Source organism: Plecotus auritus (genome assembly GCF_963455305.1).
Source record: "Plecotus auritus genome assembly, chromosome: 1".
NCBI lineage: Eukaryota > Metazoa > Chordata > Mammalia > Chiroptera > Vespertilionidae > Plecotus > Plecotus auritus.
In genome coordinates, this window is record NC_137770.1 from 34767095 (window position 1) to 34791377 (window position 24283).

Genomic DNA, 24283 nt, shown 5'->3' on the forward strand with positions numbered 1-24283 from the left:
TTTGTTTCAAGTGAAAAATTAAGCTTTTTAAAGCATTAATTTATTTTAAATATGTCTATATGCTATCCACTACTCTCTTTTCTTTAAAAAGAAAAAAAAGTAGTAATCAATCTTCCAAAAGCTATACTGTGTATGTAACTTATACCTCAATAAAGCTGTGTGTGTGTGTGTGTGTGTGTGTGTGTGTGTGTGTGTGTGTGTGTAAAACCTGTAATAAGGAGAAAACCTCTTTGGCAGTTTCATTAGGAAGAAACTGGACTCTTTCTGAACCTTGGAGAATGTTCCAACAGTTGTGCTTATTCTTCCCTGGCACCTAGTTTTTGGACTGAAAAGGAGGGTCTCCAAACAAAACAAAAAAGTACAATTGAGCAGATGCCATTAGACTGCAGATACCTCTGTAATTTGTTCCTTCTTTGTCTCCTCAAAACAAGCCTTCAGGAAGCGGAGCTTTTCCGTGTAAGTAGTCCAGTATGCCAGAACTTTCTGCAGAGTGGATTTCACATTATCTATACTTTCTCGGCACACAGAAATATGATGTTCCATCATTGTATATTGTTCACTAACATTCTGATATTCTCCACCTATAATGTTAACAGAACAAAAAGTTATTTTAGAGAACAGTTTTTTATTAAGAAAATACTGTGAAGAAACATATTTGCATATTAACAGTGGCAAAATAAATATGTACTCTGACAATATTAAAAGTAAATGCAAGAACTTTCCAAAGAAAACATGCATGTAAAACATTAAGGTAGTCTTGGCCAGGTGACTCGGTTGGAGTGTCATCCCTTACACCAAAAGGTTTCAGGTTTGATTCCCAGTCAGGACACATATCCAGATTGTGGGTTCGCTCCTAGGTCAGGGGCATGCACAAGAGGCAACTGATCAATGTTTCTCTCTCACATAGGTGTTTCTCTCTCTCCCTTCCTCTCTATCTAAAAATCAATTAATAAAAAAATAAAACATCTACATATATAAAAGCCTAAGCGACTGGCTGATTGGCCAACAGTTTGACTGGCCGATCAGTAGCTATGACATGCACTGACCACCAGGGGGCAGACACTCAACGCAGAAGCTGCCGCCGAGCTGCGGTGACTTGGCAGCTGCGATTCTTGGGTGATACACCCGGAACCAGAGGAGGAGGAGCCCGATTCCGGGGTGCATCACCCAAGAACCACCCTCTCACAATCCGGGACCCCTCAGGGGATGTCGGAGAGCCAGTTTCACCTGATCCCCACAGGCCAGGCCGAGGGAACCCACCAATGCACGAATCTGTGCACCGGGCCTCTAGTTGAGGTATAAAGGAAGTTAAAGAGATAAAAATGCTATTTTAAGTGACTATTCCATCAAAAAGTAACTGTTTAACTTTACCCAAATTCTTATGAATTTCTTCACATTTCTGAAAAGAAGATTCAAGTTGAGCTAGGAAGTCTTTTTCTTCAATAAATTTCTAGGAGAAGGAAGATGGAAAAAAACATTGACAGTTTACACTTTAAATGTGCAAAGAAACCCAGACATAAACATATAAACATTGATGAAACACTTAGGCACCAAAATTTCTTTAAGGCTTTAAACTACATATTTGGGTAGGAAAAGAAGAAGAGCAGTTCATGAGGAGAGAAAGTTAAGGTCTAGGAACCGTAAGTATGGGTATGAACATTACGTAGGTATGAAACCTAAAAAGTTTATCTTAATGTGGTGATATGGTTCCACAATGGTTTCCTCTCGTGGGAAATGGCATGTGAAGTATTTACAGCAATCTCAAAACCTTCTACCCGACATATTTACTAATATTGCATAATCTGTATCAGTTTCTCTTATTTCATGTATTTTTTAATATTGAATAATTTTATTAGATAAATTTACAGTATGTTATAAAAAGATACAATCCATCGTGCAGAAACATTTGAGAAATTACAATTAACTAAATTATTATGTGTCCTATACAAGCAAAGTATGCTATGGAAAAATGCAATTAATCAATAATTGATATTTTTGTACACTTATCATATATTGATTATATTACTTACATGGGAAAATAATCAAAGAAATAAAATATTCAAAGTCTAGTCTAATTTAGAATGCTACTTTCTATTTGAGAATGTACGGTGTTTAAATCATATTTATAAATATATCTCTCTTCATGTTTTTCAGTTTTTGTAATTAAAATTTACAATCTTGGATTATTCTTTTTGCCCCTCATTCCAAAAAGAGGGAAACAGTAAGTATGATGACAAGGACTAACTGTAGAAATGACATTCCTAGGATGCTTTAGTTGTAATTTACTAATGACCACACTTACATTTAAGTCGTTTGCTATATGTTTTCCTATAAATTCCAAGAGCTAAGCCCTCTCCCTACAAAAAGCCTCAATGCAAAATGTGCTGTTTTTCCCACCCTTAAAACTGAAAGGCTAAATTGAGCAAAACAGAAAAATAAAAAAGAAAGAACTAAAAAACAAACAAAAAAAAACTGACAAGCTAAGATTAAAATGTTCTAAGAAAAAAATTAATTTTTGGACAAAACTATTTATCTGGGTGGGGAAAAAGATGTCCATTAAGTGAAAATAGAAATTTTTAATGGAAATAACATTGAAACTTTCTCTAACTGTTATGTTAACAGGTTAACTCAATCTCCCGTTGTAGTAAATAATACTGTTTTTCTTTCTTACTCTTTCCTGATGTCTGTTATTGAACTACCGGTAATTCTTTTCTCCATTTAAGCTAATGGAAGTTACCAAAAAACCCATCTGGAAACCTAAAAAGATAAAGGGAAATTGTGCCAAAGAAAAATGGAAACCCAGCACCCAGATATGGAGAAAAGTTTCTAAGACATGAAATAAACGGCTTACATGCCAGTCTTCCAGCAGCAATTCCACTGATTCTTTGCTCCCATACTTGATGTTCCAAGCCTTCAATTTTGATTTCACTTCATCTAGCAAACCAAGGACTGAGCACTTATAGTAATGAAATTCTAGAAGTGGAATGAATTTTTTCCCCGAAATATTGTTGATTCTGAAAAATAGTGCCGGTTTTAGAATTTAACTTAATATTATGGGCCATATGTCAGATATGTGGCATTTTAAAAACATTGGGGCTCTCCCTTTTTTCTTTTAAACACATGGTACTCAAATGTATCCTCACATCTTTTTTAAACAAAGGAAAACAAACATTGTGGCTAGATATATAGTAATTATTTCTAAGGTGAAAACCTGTAATGGAACATTTTCTCAAGAAATTATAACCCTTGCCGAAACCGGTTTGGCTCAGTGGATAGAGCGTCGGCCTGCGGACTGAAGGGTCCCAGGTTCGATTCCGGTCAAGGGCATGTACATTGGTTGCGGGCACGTCCCCGGTGGGGGGTGTGCAGGAGGCAGCTGATCGATGTTTCTCTCTCATCGATGTTTCTAGCTCTCTATCCCTCTCCCTTCCTCTCTGTAAAAAAATCAATAAAATATATTTTTTTTAAAAAAAAGAAATTATAACCCTGTTGAGAAATTCTATAATAAAACGTCAATATCCAGAATATTTTACTAAATTTGAAAACTTCTGCATAACTTAATGCAACTACTATAACTTCAACATTGACATACTGAAAACAGCTTTCATCAGTAAGGCAAATTCCTTCTTATTATCATTCTAAGAGGTTGCTTATAAATAATGAGAAAAGAGCCCGGCCCGTGGCTCAGTGGCTGAGCCTGGACCTATGAACCAGAAGGTCCCAGTTTGATTTCAATTCTCGGTCAGGGCACATGCCCGGGTTGCGGGCTCGATCCCAGTGTGGGGCGTGCAGGAGGCAGTCAATCAAAGATTCTCTCTCATCATTGATGTTTCTCTCTCTCTCTCTCTCTCTCTCTCTCTCTCTCTCTCTCTCTCTCTCTCTCTCTCTCTCTCTCTTCCTCTCCCTTCCTCTCTGAAAGCAATTGTAAAAATTAATTAAAAATAAATAATAATGAGAAAAGAGAAGGTGATGTGGACCACCATCAGTTAAATAATCTTTATATTTGTAGTATCCGATGGACCTCCTCTTACTTCACCCCGTAGCCTTGTGAGGCAGGAACACGGTGACCAACATTAACCTATATTTACAAATGAGCACACGCATGCTCAGAAAGACAGAGCAACGTGGCCAAAACCAAGATACAGAGCTCAGTTTCTGACGGCAAGCCCAGAACTTTTCTACCACCACATCCCACCATCCAATAGAAAAAGAACATATGTTAGCCTGATAGTGTGTTCCTATTACATCAAACAGCAAAGTACTGTTATCAAAATTTAAAGACTACTTGTCAGAAACTATCTAAAAATCTTTTCTGGTCCCTATTGCACAATTTAGTGCTCAAACATGGATGGTTTCAGCAGCTGTGAGGTGTTACAAACCGTCTTTTCATTTCCTCCAATTTGTAAGCTGGTATCAACGGCAACTGCTTTTCGTCTCTATTTTCAAATGCCAGGAGAGTGTTCGAGTGACAGTCGCATTTATCCATCAGACTCTGCAAAGACATTTAGCATGACAGGAGCTAGGTTTATTGTCAAACATTGTAACTGAGGGCTCGTTCGTCTCATTTGCTCTCTGCATGCATTGCATCTTCTCTTAAAATTTTAAGTGTTTTTTTTATACTAAGATTTTCTGAATAAATATTTTCAGAAAATGTCTTAAACTAGATCAGTTTTACAGAGAGGCAGACTGTAGTTTCTTTGGCAGAAAGAATTATTAAAATCTTTTGTTTTCGGGTGTATTTTCCATCCCTTGCTGTAATGCTATTAGTTTCATCTACCAAATTCTTCATGACTTCTTAGTGAGAACCCAACCTCCCACATTTTAAACCAGTTTCCCCTCCTTTTCTGTCAGACTTGCAGAAGGTTTAGAACTCACTGGTTCTATTGTTATTGTTTCCACCTTAAACTAGCACAACGTTCATGAAGAACATGAAGGAACCTTTCAGGTCCCTTATCTCCCCAAGGGACTAATTCTAAACTATCCTAAAATATCCACTGTATTTCCTTCCCTTCTCGCCAGGACAAAGTCTCTCTCAAGAGCAGTCTTAACAAAGTATAGATTTTTCAACGCTTCTTTTTTTCTTTTCCAACCTTGAATAAAGCCATTTTCTCTTCCATTAGCGCTATGGCTTCATAGTAATCGTGGGAGGTGGGCAAGTCAGCATCGGTAAGCCCCTCTACCTCCCGGAGCCAAGCTTCGATTTGGTGGAGGGGAGAAGGCAAGTCATCATTCAGCTTTGTTTTCCACACGTTAATCTGAAGAAAAAAAAAGAGGGGGGGAACATGTTCTTCAGCAGACATTCTTCTAGTTTATTTCTTCACACATATTATGTTTAATTCTTTAAAGTTTCTCTGATCCATTAAAGAAATCTTTATCAATGGATAAACGTCTTAGTTCTAAAGATCACTGCTGATCGAGAAGATAATTTAACAGCTACAGGAAAAGATGGCACAAGAATAAAAACAAATGTTTTGATAAATCCATAATCAGTTGTGAGAGGGAAATTAGAAATATTTAAAGCACCTCTCAAGCATGGGTAGATTCAAATGTTGTATACCAGTGTTCTCTAACATTACAACTACAACCTCACAAACAGATTTATAGATTACATTTTCCTCATGTGTCCTAATTGCATATTCACATCAAATATCTCCATACATCTTCTGAATATCTGTCCTTCATTGAAACCCCCCACAATGCAGGCGACCTTCTTCCTCGGCATTCCCACCAATCCCTACGTGCACACAAGTCACACAGCTGCCAACTACAGATTTCCCCAAATACGGACTGCACTCCCAGCTCTTGCTGTTTTTTGCTGCCCCTTCCTCCTACTAAGTACCATGGAAACTCACATCCTCACTCATTCACACATTCACTCATTCATTCATTCATTCTTTCACTGAACAAACAGGAATAATCTATTGTGTAAGCATTGGGGATAAAGAGACAGAAGACTTCTGAAGTGGACAGGAGACACGTGATAACACACCACAGAATACTGGCAGCAGCTAGACACAACTTAGATAATGCACAGAGTAAATATACTAAAAAGTGAAAGTAAGAAACAGACTAATACATAACATCAATTTACACAACTTAAAAATAGATGGACACAAAAACACAACACGCATTTTGCGAAAACATAAAAAGATACACACTAAGGACCTTACAGTGCTGACCTAAGGGGAAAGGAGGGGATTGGTATAAAAGGAAGTAACACACATTTAAACAAGTGAATAAAAACAAGAGCTGGGCCTGGCGCAGACCCAACTGCCACGAAGGGGCAGTAAGTTTAATACAATCTTCTACATCTGAGGCTCAACCAGATGAATAAAAGTTACAGTTCTTACCTGGACCACCTAGTGGAAGAAGCAGATAAATACACAGTTGCAGGAAAATGTGGTCAGCAATATAATAAAGCCAGGCAGACGTGCCAGGCAAACCTGGGAAGAACACGAACTCAACACCAATGACCAGAATTCTTAAGTACGATAAATATTCAGCTCCGAAGCCACAACCTTTATCTTATTTTTTTTTAATTTCTGTATTGATTAAGTTATTACATAGGTGTCCTCATCCCCCCACTGACCCCCCCTTCCCCCTCAGTCATGCCCTGACTCCCTGGTTGTCTGTGTCCATTGATTAGGCTTACATGCATGCATACAAGTCCTTTGGTTGATCTCTCCCCCTTACCCCTACCCTCTCCTACCTTCCCTCTGAGGTTTGACGGTCTGATCTATGTTTCTCTGTCTCTGGATCTGTTTTTGTTTGTCAGTTTATGTTGTTCATTATATTCCATAAATGAGTGAGATCATGTGATATTTATCTTTCTCTGACTGGCTCATTTCACTTAGCATAATGCTCTCCAGTTCCATCCATGCTGTTGCAAAAGGTAAGAACTCCTTTTTTACCACAGCACAGTATTCCATTGTGTAGATGTACCACAGTTTTTTAATCCCCTCATCTACAGATGGGCACTTAGGCTGTTTCCAAATCTTAGCTATGGTGAATTGTGCTGCTATGAACATAGGGGTGCATATATCCTTTCTAATTGGCCACCACCTTTCTTGATGAACTTATTGAGAATGTGATTTTTTTTATCTGAATTCATATGGTTCTTTTATGGTGTTTTTGGAATTCTCATTTCAAAGACACTCCTACGACGATCAAGCACAAATTAAAATTTGTTTCACTCAAATGATTTCCTCTAGTGAACGTATGTTTTCATTCTGTCTTTTCTCTTTCCATTATATTTCTACTAAATGAAATGCCACTATTCTTACAGTTAAATTGTTTTTATAGAGAGAAAAGAATAAGCAAAGTTTGAATTTTACATGGGTTATTTGATTCATCATTCCTTCAAAACATTTACTGAGTACCTACTATATGCAAGGCAAATATAAAAAACAAACAAACAAACAAAAAACACTTAACTACCCAAGAATAAAGATGTCAAAAATTAGGACAAAGCTAGGCTCCTTTAAGGCAGTCAAATGGAACTATTCATAAAATAGAAGTATTAAATATTACCATTTTTGCATTTTGGTCTGCATTTTTTCATCATTACTGATGTGTAACTGACAAATAAAATTGTAAGATATTGAAAGTACACTTTGTGGTAATTTGATATATATATTGTGAAATGTTTCCCACCATCTACGTAATTAACACACCCATCACTTCACATATTTATCATTTTGTGTGTGTGTGACCACTTAAGTTCTACTCTCTTAGCAAATTTCAATGATATACCACAGTGTTATCAACTATAATCGCCATGTTTTACGTTAGACCCTCAGACCTTATAGCTGAAAGTTTGTACTTTTTTAACCAACCTCTCCCTATGTCCCCACCTCCCCGTCCCTGGCAATCACTTTTCTCCTCTGTTTCTGAGTTTGACCTTGTTTTTAGATTCCACATCTAAGTAATACCAGGCAGTACTTTGTTTTGCTTTAATTGTCTTGCAAGTTTTTTTTTCTCAAAGGGCGTATGGCAAAGGACAATTCTATAACTTTAAATCACTAATGGTATATCACTAAGCCTCCAGTTAGAAAAACACTGAAAAAGTTCCATTATGGTAAGTTTTTAATATAAGCAAATTAGATGTATTTTTATTATATCTGAATTTTTTGTGCATTTGCCAAAAAAATAAAGTAGAAAACTGATATATGACTGAGTTAAAGGGAGGCTACAGATAATACTTCTAAGTCGGCTGTTACTCTTTTCACAATGAAAAGAAAGTTCATGTGTTGGAATAAAACGCCATGTGTGCTTTCTGCCTCAGGGCTGCCTCCATGACCTAGTCAGGAAGGAAAGATGTTTACCTTCCAATCCACTCCCTTCTCACTTAACATAGATAACACGGCTCCGCCATTTCTTTCTCCCTGTTGGGAATTTTGCATTTGGCTGAAAATTTCTATAAGATCTTGTCAGGTTAAAATAACATAACGTTGCTATTCTTCATAGAGGGCTTAAAATGAAACCATTTACTAGGAAGCTTTGAGATATCCGTGTTCTCAAACAACTGAACCAGAAACTATCTAGACGGCATTTCCTTTGATACACCTGATGACATTAAAATTAATACGCCTCATTTTCCCACACCAAGAAAATGAGCCTTCATTCTACCGAAGGGATGGATTTTCTACATACTATTAATTTGCAGCACCCAACCTTGCAAAATAGTTCTTTCTATGTTTTTTTCTCATTATTTTGGGCAATTTTTCCAAATCATATTCAGAAAATCAGGCCCGGTCTCTGTGGCCTGGGACAGCCTGGCTGTACAGGCGATGTGTCTGTTTTGCCGAGGATTTGGAACAGAGAGCCTGCTCTTCACAAGGCTCACATTCAGAGCTAGGGATCAAGGAGCACAGCCACTGGTGGGGAGGTTTCTGGGGCTGCGCTACCTGTCCGAACGCAGGTGCTCTGACAGGGCGGCTTTTTTAAGCCACTAGAATACCGCCTGACACTCTGCATAAATGGGGTGAACAATGGCCTCTAAAACAGGCTGCCACTGCTGATGCCAAGAGCCTTGCGCAGGGACCTGTAAACCTTTCCCGGGCCCAAGAGCATTTTTGACTTGCAGGTCATACCATCGGTGTTACAACTCTGTAAATTCACTAAAAAGCATTTAATTAGCCATTTAAACTGAGTGAGTTCTATGGTACGTAAATTATACCGTAATAAAGATAACAAAAAAGAAAAAAAAAAGAATGAAGGCCACATAAAGATATTTAGACATCAAAGAAAAGTAAGAACATGTCACCCACAGGCCTGCATTATAAGTTAAAGGAAGTTTTTCAGGCTGAAGGAAAATAAGTTCAGATGGAACTCAAATCTCTAGGAAGAAATGAAGAACACTGTAAATGGTAAATATCTAGACAAATATAAAAGACTAATTTTATCTCTTACTTTCTTTAACGTATGACTGTTTTGAGCAAAAATATATAACATGGTCTTGGGGACTTTAAAACGCATGTCTGCATCATGTATACATATTTATATACAAAGCAACTACAGCATAAAATATGAGATAAATGAATCAATTTAATTGCAAGTTGCTACGTTTTAAGTTATACAAAAACTTGGAAGTTATTTAAATAGACTGTAAAAATTTTAGAATGTATATTGTAAGACCACTAAAAATATAATAGAAAGATATAGAGCCAAAAAGCCAATAAACAAATTAAAATGGAATTCTAAAAATATTAACAACCTAAAATGAGACAGGAAGAAAAAGAATAGAAACACAAAAAAACAGAGGAAATAAACACACACAAAGAAGAGTAAAATGGTTACCTACATTGAACCATATCAGCAATAACATGACTAAACATTGCAATTAAAAGGCAGAGGTTGTCAGAGTGAATAGGAAGCAAGAGCCAGCTATATGTTGCCTATATGAGATGCAATCTATATACATAAAAACCAAGTGACTGGAACAGCCGAATGACTGGAATGACTGGTCGCTATGACACTGCAGTGGCCAACTGGCCCCATGGGGGCCCTGATCACCCACCCAACTTCCTGTGGCCCCTCCCCCTGGCCTGCCTGGCCCCCAATCGCCACCCCCCCCCATCCTGATCAGGGGCGGGGCTGGCCAGCCAACCTCCCGCAGCCCCTCCCCCCTGCCAGCCCAGCCCCGATCAGCCCCCATTGGGGAATATCAGACCCCACCCGTGCACGAATTCATGCACCAGGCCTCTAGTTTAAATATAAAGACTCAAATAGGTTGAAAGTCAATGAAGCAATCAGAAAGAGAAGACTGGAATGATTGTACTGATATTAGATTAAGTAGACATCAAGAAAAACAATACTGCCAGAGATAAAAAGGAATATCTCATAATGGTAAAAATGTCAATTCATCAGGAAGATATAACAATCATAAATGTACACACCTGATGACGAAGTGTAAAATATATGAAGCAAAATTTAACAGAATTAAAGGAAGGATTCAACTGATAGAACTGGACAAAATGTCAGTCAAGACCAGATAATCTAAACACTATCAATCACCTTAATTTATATTTATCAAACACTATATCCAATAACTTACAAAATACATGTTCATTTCTAGTGCAAATAATATGTGCACCAACATACGCCATATCCTGGGCCATAATACAGATTGAAATCACACAGAAATATTCAGCCACACATACACACATTCATCCTTACACATTCTCTCTGGGTTTATCCCAACCCCCTTCGAGCTTCTATTGATAGTGACACATGACACTGGTCCATGGTAGAGAGGAAGCTACAAGTGAATCAGAATATGGCTAATCTACTGAGGCAAGCCAAGAATTGATGGCAAACATAAGAACTTAGGATAAGCATGCGATTTTTTTCTAAGTAGAATACTATAAATTCCTATTTAAATATTAACCACTACCCAAATGAGACCCTGAAGAAAATATTAAGAGCATTCTCCCAACTTTCTGCTGAAGCATCTATCCTGTATTTTATAGAATTCCTCATGGAAATCTGAAGTTCTCTTCCAACAAACAAAGTTGCCCAATGAAAATGTTCTTCTAATTAACGTCACATAGCAACCTGGTAGTTGAGGCCATCCCAGGCTTTTCTCAACTGTAACTGATCTTCATTCAGCTCATCCAGATTCCCTTTCATTGACAGGATGTCCAAAACGGGTTTTTTTCCTTCACTGAAGGACTCCAAAAAGGACAGCAGACTCTACAATTAGAAGAATATTTTAAAGACTGAAATGTTTAAATCAGTTTACAAAATGTCAACTGCAATTGAAAGGTCCATAGCTATAGGTTATATTTAAGTTTTTACTTAGACAAAGGTAAAAGTCCCTAAATTCAGGATCCTCTCACTGATCCAGTTTCTTACTTCAGTACCCCCAGATAAGTCAGGTGCCCGTCATAGTGACCTAGGTCACAGATTGGCCTCACATCGGTACTGTTGGATTTGTACTAGAACGGAGAAGCCAGGACCCTCAGTTCTAGAGGACAAGGCAGGCTGGCACATGGAAAATGTGAGTTTGTTTGTCCTTCCCAAATATGTGTTCACAACAAAGTAACAATGAGAGAAAGTGAGAATTATAAGACAGCAGTAACCATGTATAAATGAGCCCTGGTTGGTGTAGCTCAGTTGGGTGAGCATCATCCCATACACCAAGAAGTCGCTGGTTCCACTCCTGGTCAGGACGCATGCCTAGGCTGCAGGCTCAGTTCCCAGTAGGGGGCATGCAAGAAGCAGCCAATCGATGTTTCTCTCTCATCAATGTTTTCCTCTCTCCCTCTCCCTTTCTCTCTCACTCTAAAATCAATAAAAAACATATCTTTAAATGGTTTTTGAGTAGTCTATGATTAACTAAGCTTAAGCCAATTCTTCTCAAGTCATTTTATACAGACCTTAGAAAATACTTTGTCTCTGATCTCAAAATGTTAATAAATAAAACTTTTCTTGGTTCGTATTTGTGTGAAATATTGGTGTGTGCAAGAGTCATCACCATAGAATTTAATTTTAAACATTATCCATCATTATTGGTAGCATTTTTAATTCAATTTTACGAGCAAACTGAAGGATAAATATTTTAATTCTTTCTGATAATTATTAACTTCATGAAGCCTTTTAGTTAAAAAACGTGAATTGGTGGCACATTACTAAATCAAAAACATGTGAGAGCAAGGCACTTCAATGGACACTGAGCATCTTGTCAATGAAAAAATGTAGCAGGCCAGAGGGAAGAAGCACAAGACGTCTACACAGTTGAGATGGAAGAAAAGTGAGAATATCTGACCCCTTCCTTCCCCGATGGCTCCAAACCAGAAAGGATGGTGTGGTGGGCAAGCCACACAATCCACTGAATGTTACTGTGGCAAAGGCTGGATTTATCCAACTTCCTCACTAACAGATAGGGAAATGGAGGCCCAGAAGTGCCAAGGGCTGTGTAGGGACACGAGAGCATCTCCACCTCATTCAGGATGGAGAATCAGGGAGGACAGAGTTACATGGACAGTGGATTCTAAGAAACAGGACTGCGGACCCTTGACTTTGGCTCCAGTTAGTAATTCTGGGATGGCCCCATTCCCAATTTCCTGATTTTTCTTTCATTCAATACTCACTCTGAAAATTATGGTCTACTCTAGACCAGGAATCATAAAACTCCTACTGTAGAGGCAAGATAGCAAATATCTTGGGCTTTATGGACTAATGGTCTCAGTAGCTACTATTCTACTCTGGGGTTGTAGTGTGAAAGCAGCCACAGACAATCCTTTAATGGGGCATGGCGATATTCCAATAACACTGTATTTACAAAAACAGGCGGGGGGGGGGGGGTCCGCAGACCACAGTTTGCCCATCTTTGCTCTAAAACAAGCATGTCAAAATCAAAGGCTAACACAGGCCAAATAAACAAAGTTTAAGTTTATGTGGGCCGCTAAAAAACAAAAGCTTCAATTTTCATAAAAATGTAGATTTATTTCGATAGAGACATGCTGAATACAAAGGGCTGAAATAAATGAGTCATCGTTAACATAAAATAATAGAACATTTTTATACAAATTAATATTTTTCTTGAACATTAACTTACCACTGAATAACTGCACAAATTAATTAGCGTAACGCAAATAAACCTATTTTCTTGTTCTCCAAAAGCGAAATATTTCCTCTTGCACACACCTAACAAGTCAGTCCAAGACTAATGACACGGCAATCGGCTGCTAAAATATTCGCTGCTAGTATTAGTGGAGAGAAATGGTGTGCCTGCGCATAAGGCACATAAGGGAAATAAATGCAACACGATTATAGTAATCAGTCATTAGCGAACGTTGTAGTTCATTATTAATAACTAGTGTCCCAGTGCACAGATTCATGCACATTGAAAGAAAATTAATTAGAAGAAATATTTTAATATTGCTATTCATGTCTTGCTAATGAAAAGAAAATAGGATTCTACCGAGTCTCCTAGCTACCGACTCCAGGACTTCTGTGAGAATCAAATGAGATGAGACACAGGAAAACACTTCACAAACATTTGGTTAAACTGTAAAATGTTTGCATCTGGTTATAAAGCAAGTTGGGTTCCTGGACTGAAGAAACTCCAAGGAGGCTCGTCGCTAGGGAGAGGAAGCCGGGGCGTAGCTACGTGACGTCATTACCTGGTGCCCATAGCCATAGCCACCGTTTCCGGGCTGGGCTGGGCTGTGGGCCTCATTTTGCGCCTTAGGGGCTTGACAGCGTTGGCTGCAATTTGGTGGGGTGTTGCGCCAGGGTGGTGGCAGGGCCTGTGTCCCACTTGGAGGAAGCCGAGTGTTGGTTTGTCGGCACCAGGTCCGTGTGGCCGTTTATTTTTAAATGGCCAGTGCACATCAGGGCAGCTCCTGCGTTGAGCGTCTGCCCCCTGGTGGTCAGTGCGTGTTATAGCTACCAGTCGGACGGACAGACACTTAGCCTTTTATATATATAGATTATGTATAACAGGATATTGTAAAAATTAAGTTACAAAATTTTTATTAAAACATTTCTTACATAGCATTATACTGGCTGGGCCGCAAAAATATTTGTTGTGGGCCGCATGCGGCCCTCAGGCAGCGAGTTTGACATGCTTGCTCTAAAACCCTGCTACTCGCCAAAACCGGTTTGGCTCAGCGGATAGAGCGTCGGCCTGCAGACTGAAGGGTCCCGGGTTCGATTCCGGTCAAGGGCATGTACCTTGGTTGCGGGCACATCTCTAGTGGGAGGTGTGCAGGAGGCAGCTGATCGATGTTTCTCTCTCATCGATGTTTCTAACTTTCTATCTTTCTCCCTTCCTCTCTGTAGAAAATCAATAAAATATATTTTAAAAAAAAATAAAATAAAAAAAATAAATAAAACCCTGCTACTCAAAGTGCTCTTAGAATCACCAACAGCAGCAGCAGCAGCTGGACCTGGGAGCTCCTTGGAAATGCAAATCTCAGGCCAGGCCCAAGATCTACTAAATTTGAATCTGCATTTTAACAAGATCCCTCAGGTGATTAATATGCACATTAAAATTTACAAGTCTTAGAATTCAGTCTTAAAAGTTGTTAACTTAGTGTTTAAGTAATTAATTCTAAAAGGCTTTTTCTGAAAACATCCCACTCTTCCATCAGTGTAAACCGCAAATCAATTACCCTTTAAAGTCATACTTGGCATTAGTCATAGTCCTACCTTCTGATGAAAATGAAATGAGTTAATAAATTTTTTTAAAAAGAAGTCATACTTACTTCATACTTTTTACAGTAGGTCTCATTTTCTGAGTCCTTTAGCATCTTCTGTAGTTTTTTCTCTTGTTGAGTTAACCAGACCATAACATCTTTCATCGTCCCCTGAAATTCACACATGCACACATTTAAACTCTATCCTAAATACACTTGATTTTTTTAAACAATAAAATTAACAACTTCAAATATTAGTGAAACAATGTAATCATTACACACCAGTGACTCATTGTGCCAAAGAGCAGTTTTGCTTGTTAACATAACACCTTACATTTTAAAAGGGATTGAAACTAGCATCTGAAGACAATATGCTAAAAAGAAAAAAAAAAAACACAGGGCAAGCAAGCCCACCTTTTTTTTTTTTAACTTATCCATTTCCATTGTTCTTCGAGTTTAGAGAACATTATTCTAAGTTACTTAAAGCAGGCATTTCAGAATACTGGCTTCCCATTGAGGGGAACCAACGTTTTCCCACCCAAAAATGTGCCTTATGGCATACTGATTTTAAGCTGGTTATTAGGGAACAAGATTCAGAAAGAACCTTTGACTGCCCCCTTACTTGCCTAAAGGAATACAGATAGGGAAAAAAAATTGTTTAAAGGAAGGAAGCACCGCCTTCGTGTTTAAAGGAGGAAAGGGAAGACCAGATAGACACATGCCAGTAAGGTCTGAGTGCCAGTCAATCACACCTGAAAGGGACGGCGGCCAGAATAGGCATTGCCACTGCAAGGACGTGAAACCTAAATATTTAAACTTTGAAACAAAGAAGCACTCTCTCTCTCTCACACGAACTGGGCTCCTGACTGGTGTTGCCGAGAAATGTGCTCTCCTGAGCCCACATGAGACACTCCACTAATGGACTAATGGGCTTTAATTAGCGTGAATGGTGAACCATGCGTGGCTGCACCACGGAGTGGACACTCTGGACACTGGCTGTGCTTTGGGCTTTATAGGAACTCCAGCTGCACTGGCTTAAAGGGCATGGGACTTTGGAAGCCAAGAAACGTAACTGCAAACAAATAGAGCCTTTTTCCACATCTCATCTCCCGTGTGAATCTCAGAAAATTCATTTTCTGAAGCTTTCACAAGAACCTCGCTCCCACGAACGACAGGGGGGGTCGATTCTCTGGTAACAATAACATAATGTAGCCGACAGGAAAAATCTAGCAGAGCCTGTTTGCTAGACTCCACTCTGGATCCCATTGCTCCTGGGTGGCCCAGCAAGAATTTGTTTACCACATGTTTGCTCTTTTTCATCAACCCATAAATTGCCTTTAAAATCCCACACCCCTGCCTCCCTCTCCTTTGTCCAGAATGACAAATAAACCTCAACTGTCCAGTGCAGCTTGGGTCTCATATTCTTATGGAACCCCCGCATGTACATCAGTAATACATTTTGGACATTTTCTCCTGTTAATCTGTCGCAGGCTATTTGAGCATTAGCCCAGCCAGAAGAAATTAGAAGGTGGGAGGAAAGTATTTTTTGTGCCCTGACACAATACATCTAAATATGGGTTAATTCCAGAGATGCCCACATCCATCAAACACACTGACATCAAAAATACCTTGAATATTTTAAAGATCCTAAAAATAACACTACTAAAGGCTTGGTTTTGCTGTCCTAAGGAAGTGAGAAACAATTATTTTTCCTTAGATTCTTGTTTAGCTGGTAAACTTGTCTACTTTGGAAGCAAATTTTACTATAAGAAGGATAAAGCAAAAGAAGTTACATCTTATTTCCATTCTCTTTTAACCTTCATTTGCTTGTGTTTCCTATTAAGAGTATTTTCTATATAAAGTTTAAAAAAAGAGCATTTTCTGTATATTTTTGCATCAAGTTTCATGGGTGATTGAAGTTTTAATTTTATTTTTTAATATGAAAATTAATTAGAAAAGAATAGCTTCTCAGCAGGCCAGAAATAAGTGAACTGTATTATAAACCCGAGTCTCAGCTTGAGTCTCTCTTCCAGAATCAGCAACAAGCCGGCTTGGTGCCTCAACATAACAGTTGGAAAAACATCGGCCTAAATTTGTCAAATAAAACGCAATAATATGACTACTTGTAAACGACTTGTAAACTACTGAGAAAGTAGTTTTTAAAAATGATAAAATAATATTCAAACATATTTACTAAGTTCACAGCACTCATTTATCTTCACAGAAGCAGAATAAGGGTATATTTTCAGCTCAGTAATTTTTATGAAATTTCACCCACAACATTTTGTTTAAAAAGTCAAAGGAAAAAAGTGAATAATTAAATGGCAATCTAGCTGTAATTCAACACTATCTCAACAAGCAAGGATTAAGAGTAGAATGCAATGCTTCCATTTTTATGAATTATATAATTCTATTTTTATGAAAATAAAAAACAGGTAAAATAGAAATATGGCCCTGCTCAGTCCTTAAAATGTTGGCCCACAGACGGAAGGTTCGCGGATTCTATCCCAGTCAAGGGCATGTACCTCGGTTACAGGTTGGTTACAGGTTCCCAAGCCCTAGTAGGGACGTATGTGGGAGGCAACCAATCAATGTGTCTCTCTCATGTTGATGTTTCTCTCCCTCTTCCTCCCCTTTCCTCTCTCGAGAAATCAATGAAAAAAATATCCTCAGGTAAGGATTAAAAAAGAAAAAAAAGAAATATGGTAAAATTAGACTATGGTGAGGGTTGCACAACTATGTCAATAAACTAAAAATCACTGAATTATAAACTTTACATGGTTTAATTTTATGATATATAAATTGTATCTCAATAAAACTGTTAAAAATTACAATAGACAAAAATTTGATAGTGCTAGAATTTTTAAAAAGCCTGCTAACTTAATATGTACTATACAGTGCCGATCTAAAGCTATTTTAGGCAATTCATCACCGTTTAATAAATTACCACTTTTAACTAAAAAAAAAAAAAAAAAAAAAGTAAGAGCATTTGAGATCTTACTTCCTGATATATGTCATTAGTCTGGCTCAAATAAACTCTTTTTATTTTTTCCACCACCATTTATCCCCTCTATGTCCTCTTCCACCCCCACCCACACCCTCCACCCCCAAAATCACCACACTGTTGTCCATGTCCATGAGTTCTTTTTTTCTTTTTTGCTCAATCCCTCTACCCGACCCTACCTCAGATCTGTCTTCCTGCTCTATGAGTCTGTCTCTATTTAGCTTGATAGTTCAGTTTGTTCATTCAATTCCATATATGAGTGGAAAAAAACAAAAAACTGGCAAAACTCATCTACCGTGAAAGAAATTGGAATACTGGTTGCCTGGGGTGTGGACTACAGACAGGAAAGAGATACAATGGAACATTCTGGGTAACAGAAATGTGTTACATTATGATTGGAGTATGGTTTACGTAGGTATATAGATTTGTCAAAACTCAAAACTGTACATTTAAGTTCTATATGCAAATTTTACCTCAATTTAAGAAATTAAACCATTAGTAGGGTATGACAAAAATGAGCTTGATTTGTACTTATAAAGACATACCTGAGCTTTATCTCCAATCCCAGGTGCATCCTTTGAATACTGTAGAAACTGCGCCACATAGGTCATGATTGACTTTTCATCAGGATCGACAACATCCACATCTGCAAGATATGCCACACCATCACTTAGCTATAGATGTCGTTTACTGTTATTAATACTCAAGATCAGGCTATGCCATAAACAGCCTTGAAATGAACCAAAGTAGTCAACCAGCCATGTCATCTCTGGCCACTCGCCCTTGCTCCAAGACGCAGTAGCTACGGACTTAGGTCTAGAGCTAAACAGAGCTCAGCTGACTCCTGGCAGTAGTACATGCACCGCCTCAATTACTACTGTGCATGTTGTATGGATGAGAGCATAAGCAGTGAGGGAGGGTGGAAAGGAGAAAAGAAAGCCTTCCACTTCCCAGAGACACAGTACAGAAACTCCACCAGGAGTGCAGAAACACAAAGCAACTGGAATCCTTTCCTGACACACTGGTCTCAGCATGTATTCCGTAAACTTTCCCAAAAGTACATATTGTATGAAAGACGTGTTGAAAACATCCACAAGATGGCTGGTGTGGCTCACTGACTGAGCATTGACCCATGAATCAGGAGCTCGCAGTTCGATTCCCCGTCAGGGCACATGCCCGGGTTGCAGGCTCCATCCTCAATAGGGAATGTGAAGGATGCAGCTGATCAATGATTCTCTCTAATCATTGATGCTTCTATCCCTCACTCCCTCGCCCTTCCACTCTCTGTAATCAATAAAGACAATTTTTAAAAAGACATTCACAAGTTATTATTCATTCATTCATGGGAAAATATATTCACTGAGAGCCTTCTATGGGCCAAGTTTTGTGCTTCATTGACAAAGTCCACGATGAAATAAATTTAGAAAATGCTGAATTAAACAAAGTTTATAAAAATATTATAAATTCCTTAACTGTAGAACTTTTCCAGACATATAATAAATTAGGTAGATCACAAAATCATAAAAAAGGGATTACAATATTTCAAACAAAATATACACATAATTTTGGGATGTTTCCAAAACAACAAATGAAAATTATTGAAAAGAAAATCTTCTGTTTATTAATTCAGTTAAATTTAATTCAAAAAATATTTATAAAGATCCAACAAATGCAAGTCACAAAGAGGGACTACTGTTCAGCTTAGGGGCCTTATGTTTCATGCCTTTAATCATTCATCAAGCAGATGATAGACAGTTGAGTAGATTTAGATGCCTTAAGAAATCTTCCCCTCAAGGAGCTTATGGCTGGGAGTACTACACACTATGCATGGACCCAACGAGTGCTCTAAGCCAGCTAAAGGAGAAAGTAAATCTAATTTATACACAAATAATAAAATTCAAGGCAGTAGGCACATAAAGGTATCAATAACACTGGGGGCGGGGTTTCATAAAAGGAAGAATCCCTAAGAGTTGAGTTATTCTATCTTTTTTTTAAATATATTTTTTATTGATATTTTACAGAGAGGAAGGGAGAGGAATAGAGAGCTAGAAACATCGATGAGAGAGAAACATCGATCAGCTGCCTCCCGCACACCTCCCACTGGGGATGTGCCCGCAACCAAGGTACATGCCCTTGACCGGAATCGAACCCGGGACCCTTCAGTCCGCAGGCCAACGCTCTATCCACTGAGCCAAACCGGTTTCGGCAAGTTATTCTATCTTTTAATGAAAAAATGTAAATATAATAAAGAGATACATAAAATAATGATACTGGCTTAACTAGGATTTTTTTAAAACTTCTCATTGTATGAAGCTATGCGTAATGATTAAACGCTTTAACAAAATTATGTCAAAAGATAATTCCCTTATCCAAATATGACTATGGTATTTGGTTTGCATAAATAATCATGATGTATTTCACATTTTTGATCTATTATTTAAGATACTTAAAAGGAATTATGGGCAATCATTCATAGAGTGGAAATTTGCTTTTATTATATAATCTATTCCATTGGTTGCCTAGTTATTTTAACAACAAAGTATTTTATACTAATAATATAGATTTGGAGAATCAAAGTACATGACTTTGGGTATTGAACACACAATACAATATACAGATGATGTATTATAGAATTGTATACCTGAACCCAATATAATTTTATTAACCAACTAGAGGCCCGGTGCACAGTGGGGTCCCTTGGCCTGGCCTGTGGATTGTGAGGGTACAGGCCAGGCCGAGGGACCCCACCAATGCACAATCAGGGCCGGGGAGGGGCCGCGGGAGGACTCCAGGGCGTGTCCAGCCCGTCTCACCCAGTCCCGATCAGCCAGACCCCAGCATCAAACTAACTTACCAGTCGGAGCATCTGACCCCTGGTGGTCAGTTTGCGTCATAGCGACTGGTCAGACACTTAGCATATTAGGCTTTTATTATATAGGACTGGTGGCCCGGTGCACAAAATTTGTGCACATTAAAAGGGAATTAATTAGAGAAAATATTTTAATATTGCTATTTGCCCTTTCTCTATAATAGAAGTGTCAGAGATGAAAGAAAATCAGTAAAATGTTTATGAAAATCTTCCTCCTATCAGAGTCTGGGGCATGCTGCGGGACCCAGAGTCAAGTCCCCACCCACCTGTGTGCACCTCGAAATCGTGCAAGACCCAGTCCTGGCTAGCCCCACCCCCATTGGGTGAGATCCAGACCCACCTGGCCCCACCCCCGTCAAGCCACGCCAGGTGGGGGGCACAGCCTCAGGTCCCCCGGCGCACGCTGGGCGGGGGGCACAGCCTCAGGTCCCCCGGTGCACCCTCAGGTCCTCCAGCCTGGCGCCAGGGTGGGGGGAGCACCTTGAGGTCCCCTGTCAAGCCCTGCCAGGCCGGGGGTGCGACCTCAAGTCCCCCGGCCCAGGGCGAAGGGCATGGCCTCAGGTCCCCCGGCCCGGCACCGGGGCAGGGGGTGCGTCTTGAGGTCCCCCGTCAAGCCGTGGCCATCTTGTGTTACGGGAACCCCGCCTCCACTGTGGGCACAGCCATCTTGTGATGGCATGACAGTTAATTTGCATATTACCTCTTTATTATTTATATATATTTAAATATATATTTTATTTCAGAAAGGAAGGGAGAGGGGGAGATAGAAACATCAGTGATAAGAGGGAATCATCGATTGGCTGCCTCCTGCACGTCCCCTACTGGAGACCAAGCCTGCAATCCCAGCATGTGCACTTGACTAGAATCAAACATGGGACCCTTCCGTCTCCAGGCCGACACTCTATCCACTAAGCCAAACCAGCTAGGGCCTCCTTTAATATATTATTATAAAGTGAATTAAAAGATGTCCTGGTTTTTCCTTTTAATGTCCAGGTGGATTTTGTTTGCTAACTAGAGGCCCGTTGCAGGAAGATTCCTGCAAGAATAGGGCTTCCTGCAGCCTGAGCAAAGCAGGGAAGGGAGCGAAGCCTGCCGAGGCGGGCTTCCCTCCCGCCACCGCAGCCTCCCCGCACTTTCCGCTTTCCCTCCCTCTTCCTTCTAAGCTGTCTTTGTTGGGTTAATTTGCATACTCGCTCTGATTGGCTGGTGGGTGTAGTGGAGTGATGGTCAATTTGCATGTTTCTCTTTTATTAGTATAGATGTCACCCCAGGAAATTCAATAAATTTTTTAAATATGCAAGAAGCATTAAAAAATATAGTAATAAGAAATAAGGAATAGAACAAGGTATGGAAAAAATTTAAGGATAATGAAAAGCCAAAAGAAAAGAGAAAAGACAAAGAAAGGGGAAAAAAGGAAATGAGAAGAAAAGTTAACATAAGAAGAATTAATAATAAGCAACATGGGGCCAGACTAATGACAAACCTGATAAAAAGAAGAATGGAGCCCTGACCAGTTTGGCTCAGTGGCTAGAGCGTAGGCCTAAGGACTGAAGGGTCCCGGGTTCGATTCTGGTCAAGGGCATGTACCTTGGTTGTGGGCACATCCCCAGTGGGGGGTGTGCAGGAGGCAGCTGATCGATGTTTCTCTCTCATCGATGTTTCTGACTCTCTATCCCTCTCCCTTTCTCTCTTTAAAAAAATCAATAAAATATATTTAAAAAAAGAAGAAGAAGAATGGAATCATTGTCACCTAATTCAACTCCTGAAAACAAATGCAGTCCAAAAAGGCTAAGTACCCATAACAATGAGCACATATGGCACCCTGATCTCGGTTTCTAATACCATTCTCCAGTAAAAGGAACCAGGGCTCATTGGAGAAATGGCCCCAGGACTTTCCCAAAAAGTGAGGACATGCCCCAGAACAAACAAGCAAATGCCACTTTAATGGAGATTTGTCAAGAGTATAGCAGCCAACTGAAAGAGTTCCCTCTGGCCAAAATGTTGAGCTTTATTAAAAAAAACTTTTTTAATTTGAGCAATAAAGTGGTATTGAATACAACCCAAAAATATCCATGAGTCCATATTGACATAAATAAAGGGTTGTATAAGTAAACAAATGGAGAACAGACACACCTCCTGTGCAGGAGAATTCCAAATAACTCAAGTAGGTAACCTGCCCTCAAGGAAGGTGAACATAACTGTCCTAAGTGTGAGCTGCACATGGAGACTTCCCTCTACAGAGTACAGTACAGAAAGAGAGGAAGCAAAGAGTAACTGAGGCTACCTAATTGGTAGAAATTCTTAATTTCTTGAAAGTTAACAAAGAGTTTAAGATAATGCTGTTCTGTTTGCTTATATATGGGTATTAGCATTTTCAGATCAACGTCACACTGGACATGGTTTTAAAAAGAAAGAAGCATCTTTACCTTCTGGTTCCAACAACTGGGGGATTTTTAATTCTCGTTCTGCAATTCTGAAGGCCTCTCTCAGATTGTCTTTGTTGGATCTCTGCTTCACACTCTTCATGTCAATGAGGTCTGGTCGCAAGGCATGAATGACGGCCAAAAAAGCCATCCCATTTCTCCAGCTTGACTTAAAATCCGTCACACTGACAGACTCAGACCTATCACAAAAGGACAAAAACATTACATATACTATTGAAAAGAATATGTCAAAGCACCCCTCTCTCTTCAACAGTAATTAAAACAAATTTGAGTGACTCAAATAAATCATAAATCATCCTGGGAAAATATTTTATTTTAATCTTGTGGTCAAATTAACGTAAAATGCCAAGTTTGATGAGGCTCACGATACTACAGAACATTGGTTCTCAAAGTGTGGCCCCTGGACCAGTAGCAGCAGCACCAAGGTTGCAAGTGCTAGAAATGCTAATTCTCAGGCCCCGCCCCAGACCTTCCGAATCAGCTCTGGGGTGGGCCTGAAATGTGTGTCTCTCAAAGCCTTCACACGACAATGATACTCACTCAGTTTAATGTTCCTCATTCAACAATCTGTTGGCTTGAGACCGACTTAGAATCTCTACATACAGTTAAGTTCCTTTCACTAGGGGAAAATTGTGTCTCTCATTGGAACAAACTAAATGAAATATTGTGCCAGACCAATAATGGCCAGCAGCTCATCGGATACAGAGACCCTGTCACTCCTTGGCTTCAAACTGGTCATCGCAGGTTAAGGGCTGAGCAAAATGTGATGTATACATGCAATGGGATATTATTCAGCCCTAAAAAGGAAGGACATTCTGATGCGTGCTACAACATGAACGAATTTTGAAGATGTTATGCTGAGTGAAATAAGCCAGTCACAAAAAGACAAATGCTTTATGATTCTATTCATTTAAAGCACCTAGAATAGTGAAATTCATGGATTAGAAAAGTAGACCAGGAGAGATCCAAGATGGCGGTGTAGGTAAACACCTAAACTGCTGCCTCGCACAACAATTTCAAAACTATGACTAAAAGACAAAACGTCTATCACCCAGAACCACGGGAAAGCTGGCTGAGTGGAAGTTCTACAACTAGAAGGAAAGAGCAAACAGCACTGAGAGGTGCACAAGCGCTGAAAAGCTGAGGTACGGAGACACGCGAATCGGGCTGGTGACGGGTGACTGGGAGCGCTGCTGTTTTCAACCCGAATGAGATAAGCTCCCGATTACTCCGAACTCGTTTCTGGGGAGACGCGGGGGACCCAAACTCCTAAGGGGAGAAGCTGGACTGTCTGCCGTGGGGTCGGAAAGTGAGGGAGGCT

The 24283-nt window shown here is 39.3% G+C and overlaps 1 protein-coding gene across 1 annotated transcript in view; it reads right to left on the reverse strand.

Annotated features, from left to right (window-relative positions):
* SYNE2 (spectrin repeat containing nuclear envelope protein 2) overlaps positions 1 to 24283 on the reverse strand; it is a 321491-nt gene that overhangs the window by 207081 nt on the left and 90127 nt on the right. Inside the window, exons 8-16 of the mRNA XM_080686255.1 lie at positions 22945 to 23141; positions 18195 to 18295; positions 14715 to 14816; positions 11056 to 11193; positions 5091 to 5255; positions 4380 to 4492; positions 2852 to 3014; positions 1372 to 1450; positions 394 to 581 (exon numbers count right to left, since the gene is read on the reverse strand). Coding sequence (XP_080542381.1) covers positions 394 to 581; positions 1372 to 1450; positions 2852 to 3014; positions 4380 to 4492; positions 5091 to 5255; positions 11056 to 11193; positions 14715 to 14816; positions 18195 to 18295; positions 22945 to 23141 — 1246 coding nt within the window. The remainder of the gene's footprint in view (positions 1 to 393; positions 582 to 1371; positions 1451 to 2851; positions 3015 to 4379; positions 4493 to 5090; positions 5256 to 11055; positions 11194 to 14714; positions 14817 to 18194; positions 18296 to 22944; positions 23142 to 24283) is intronic.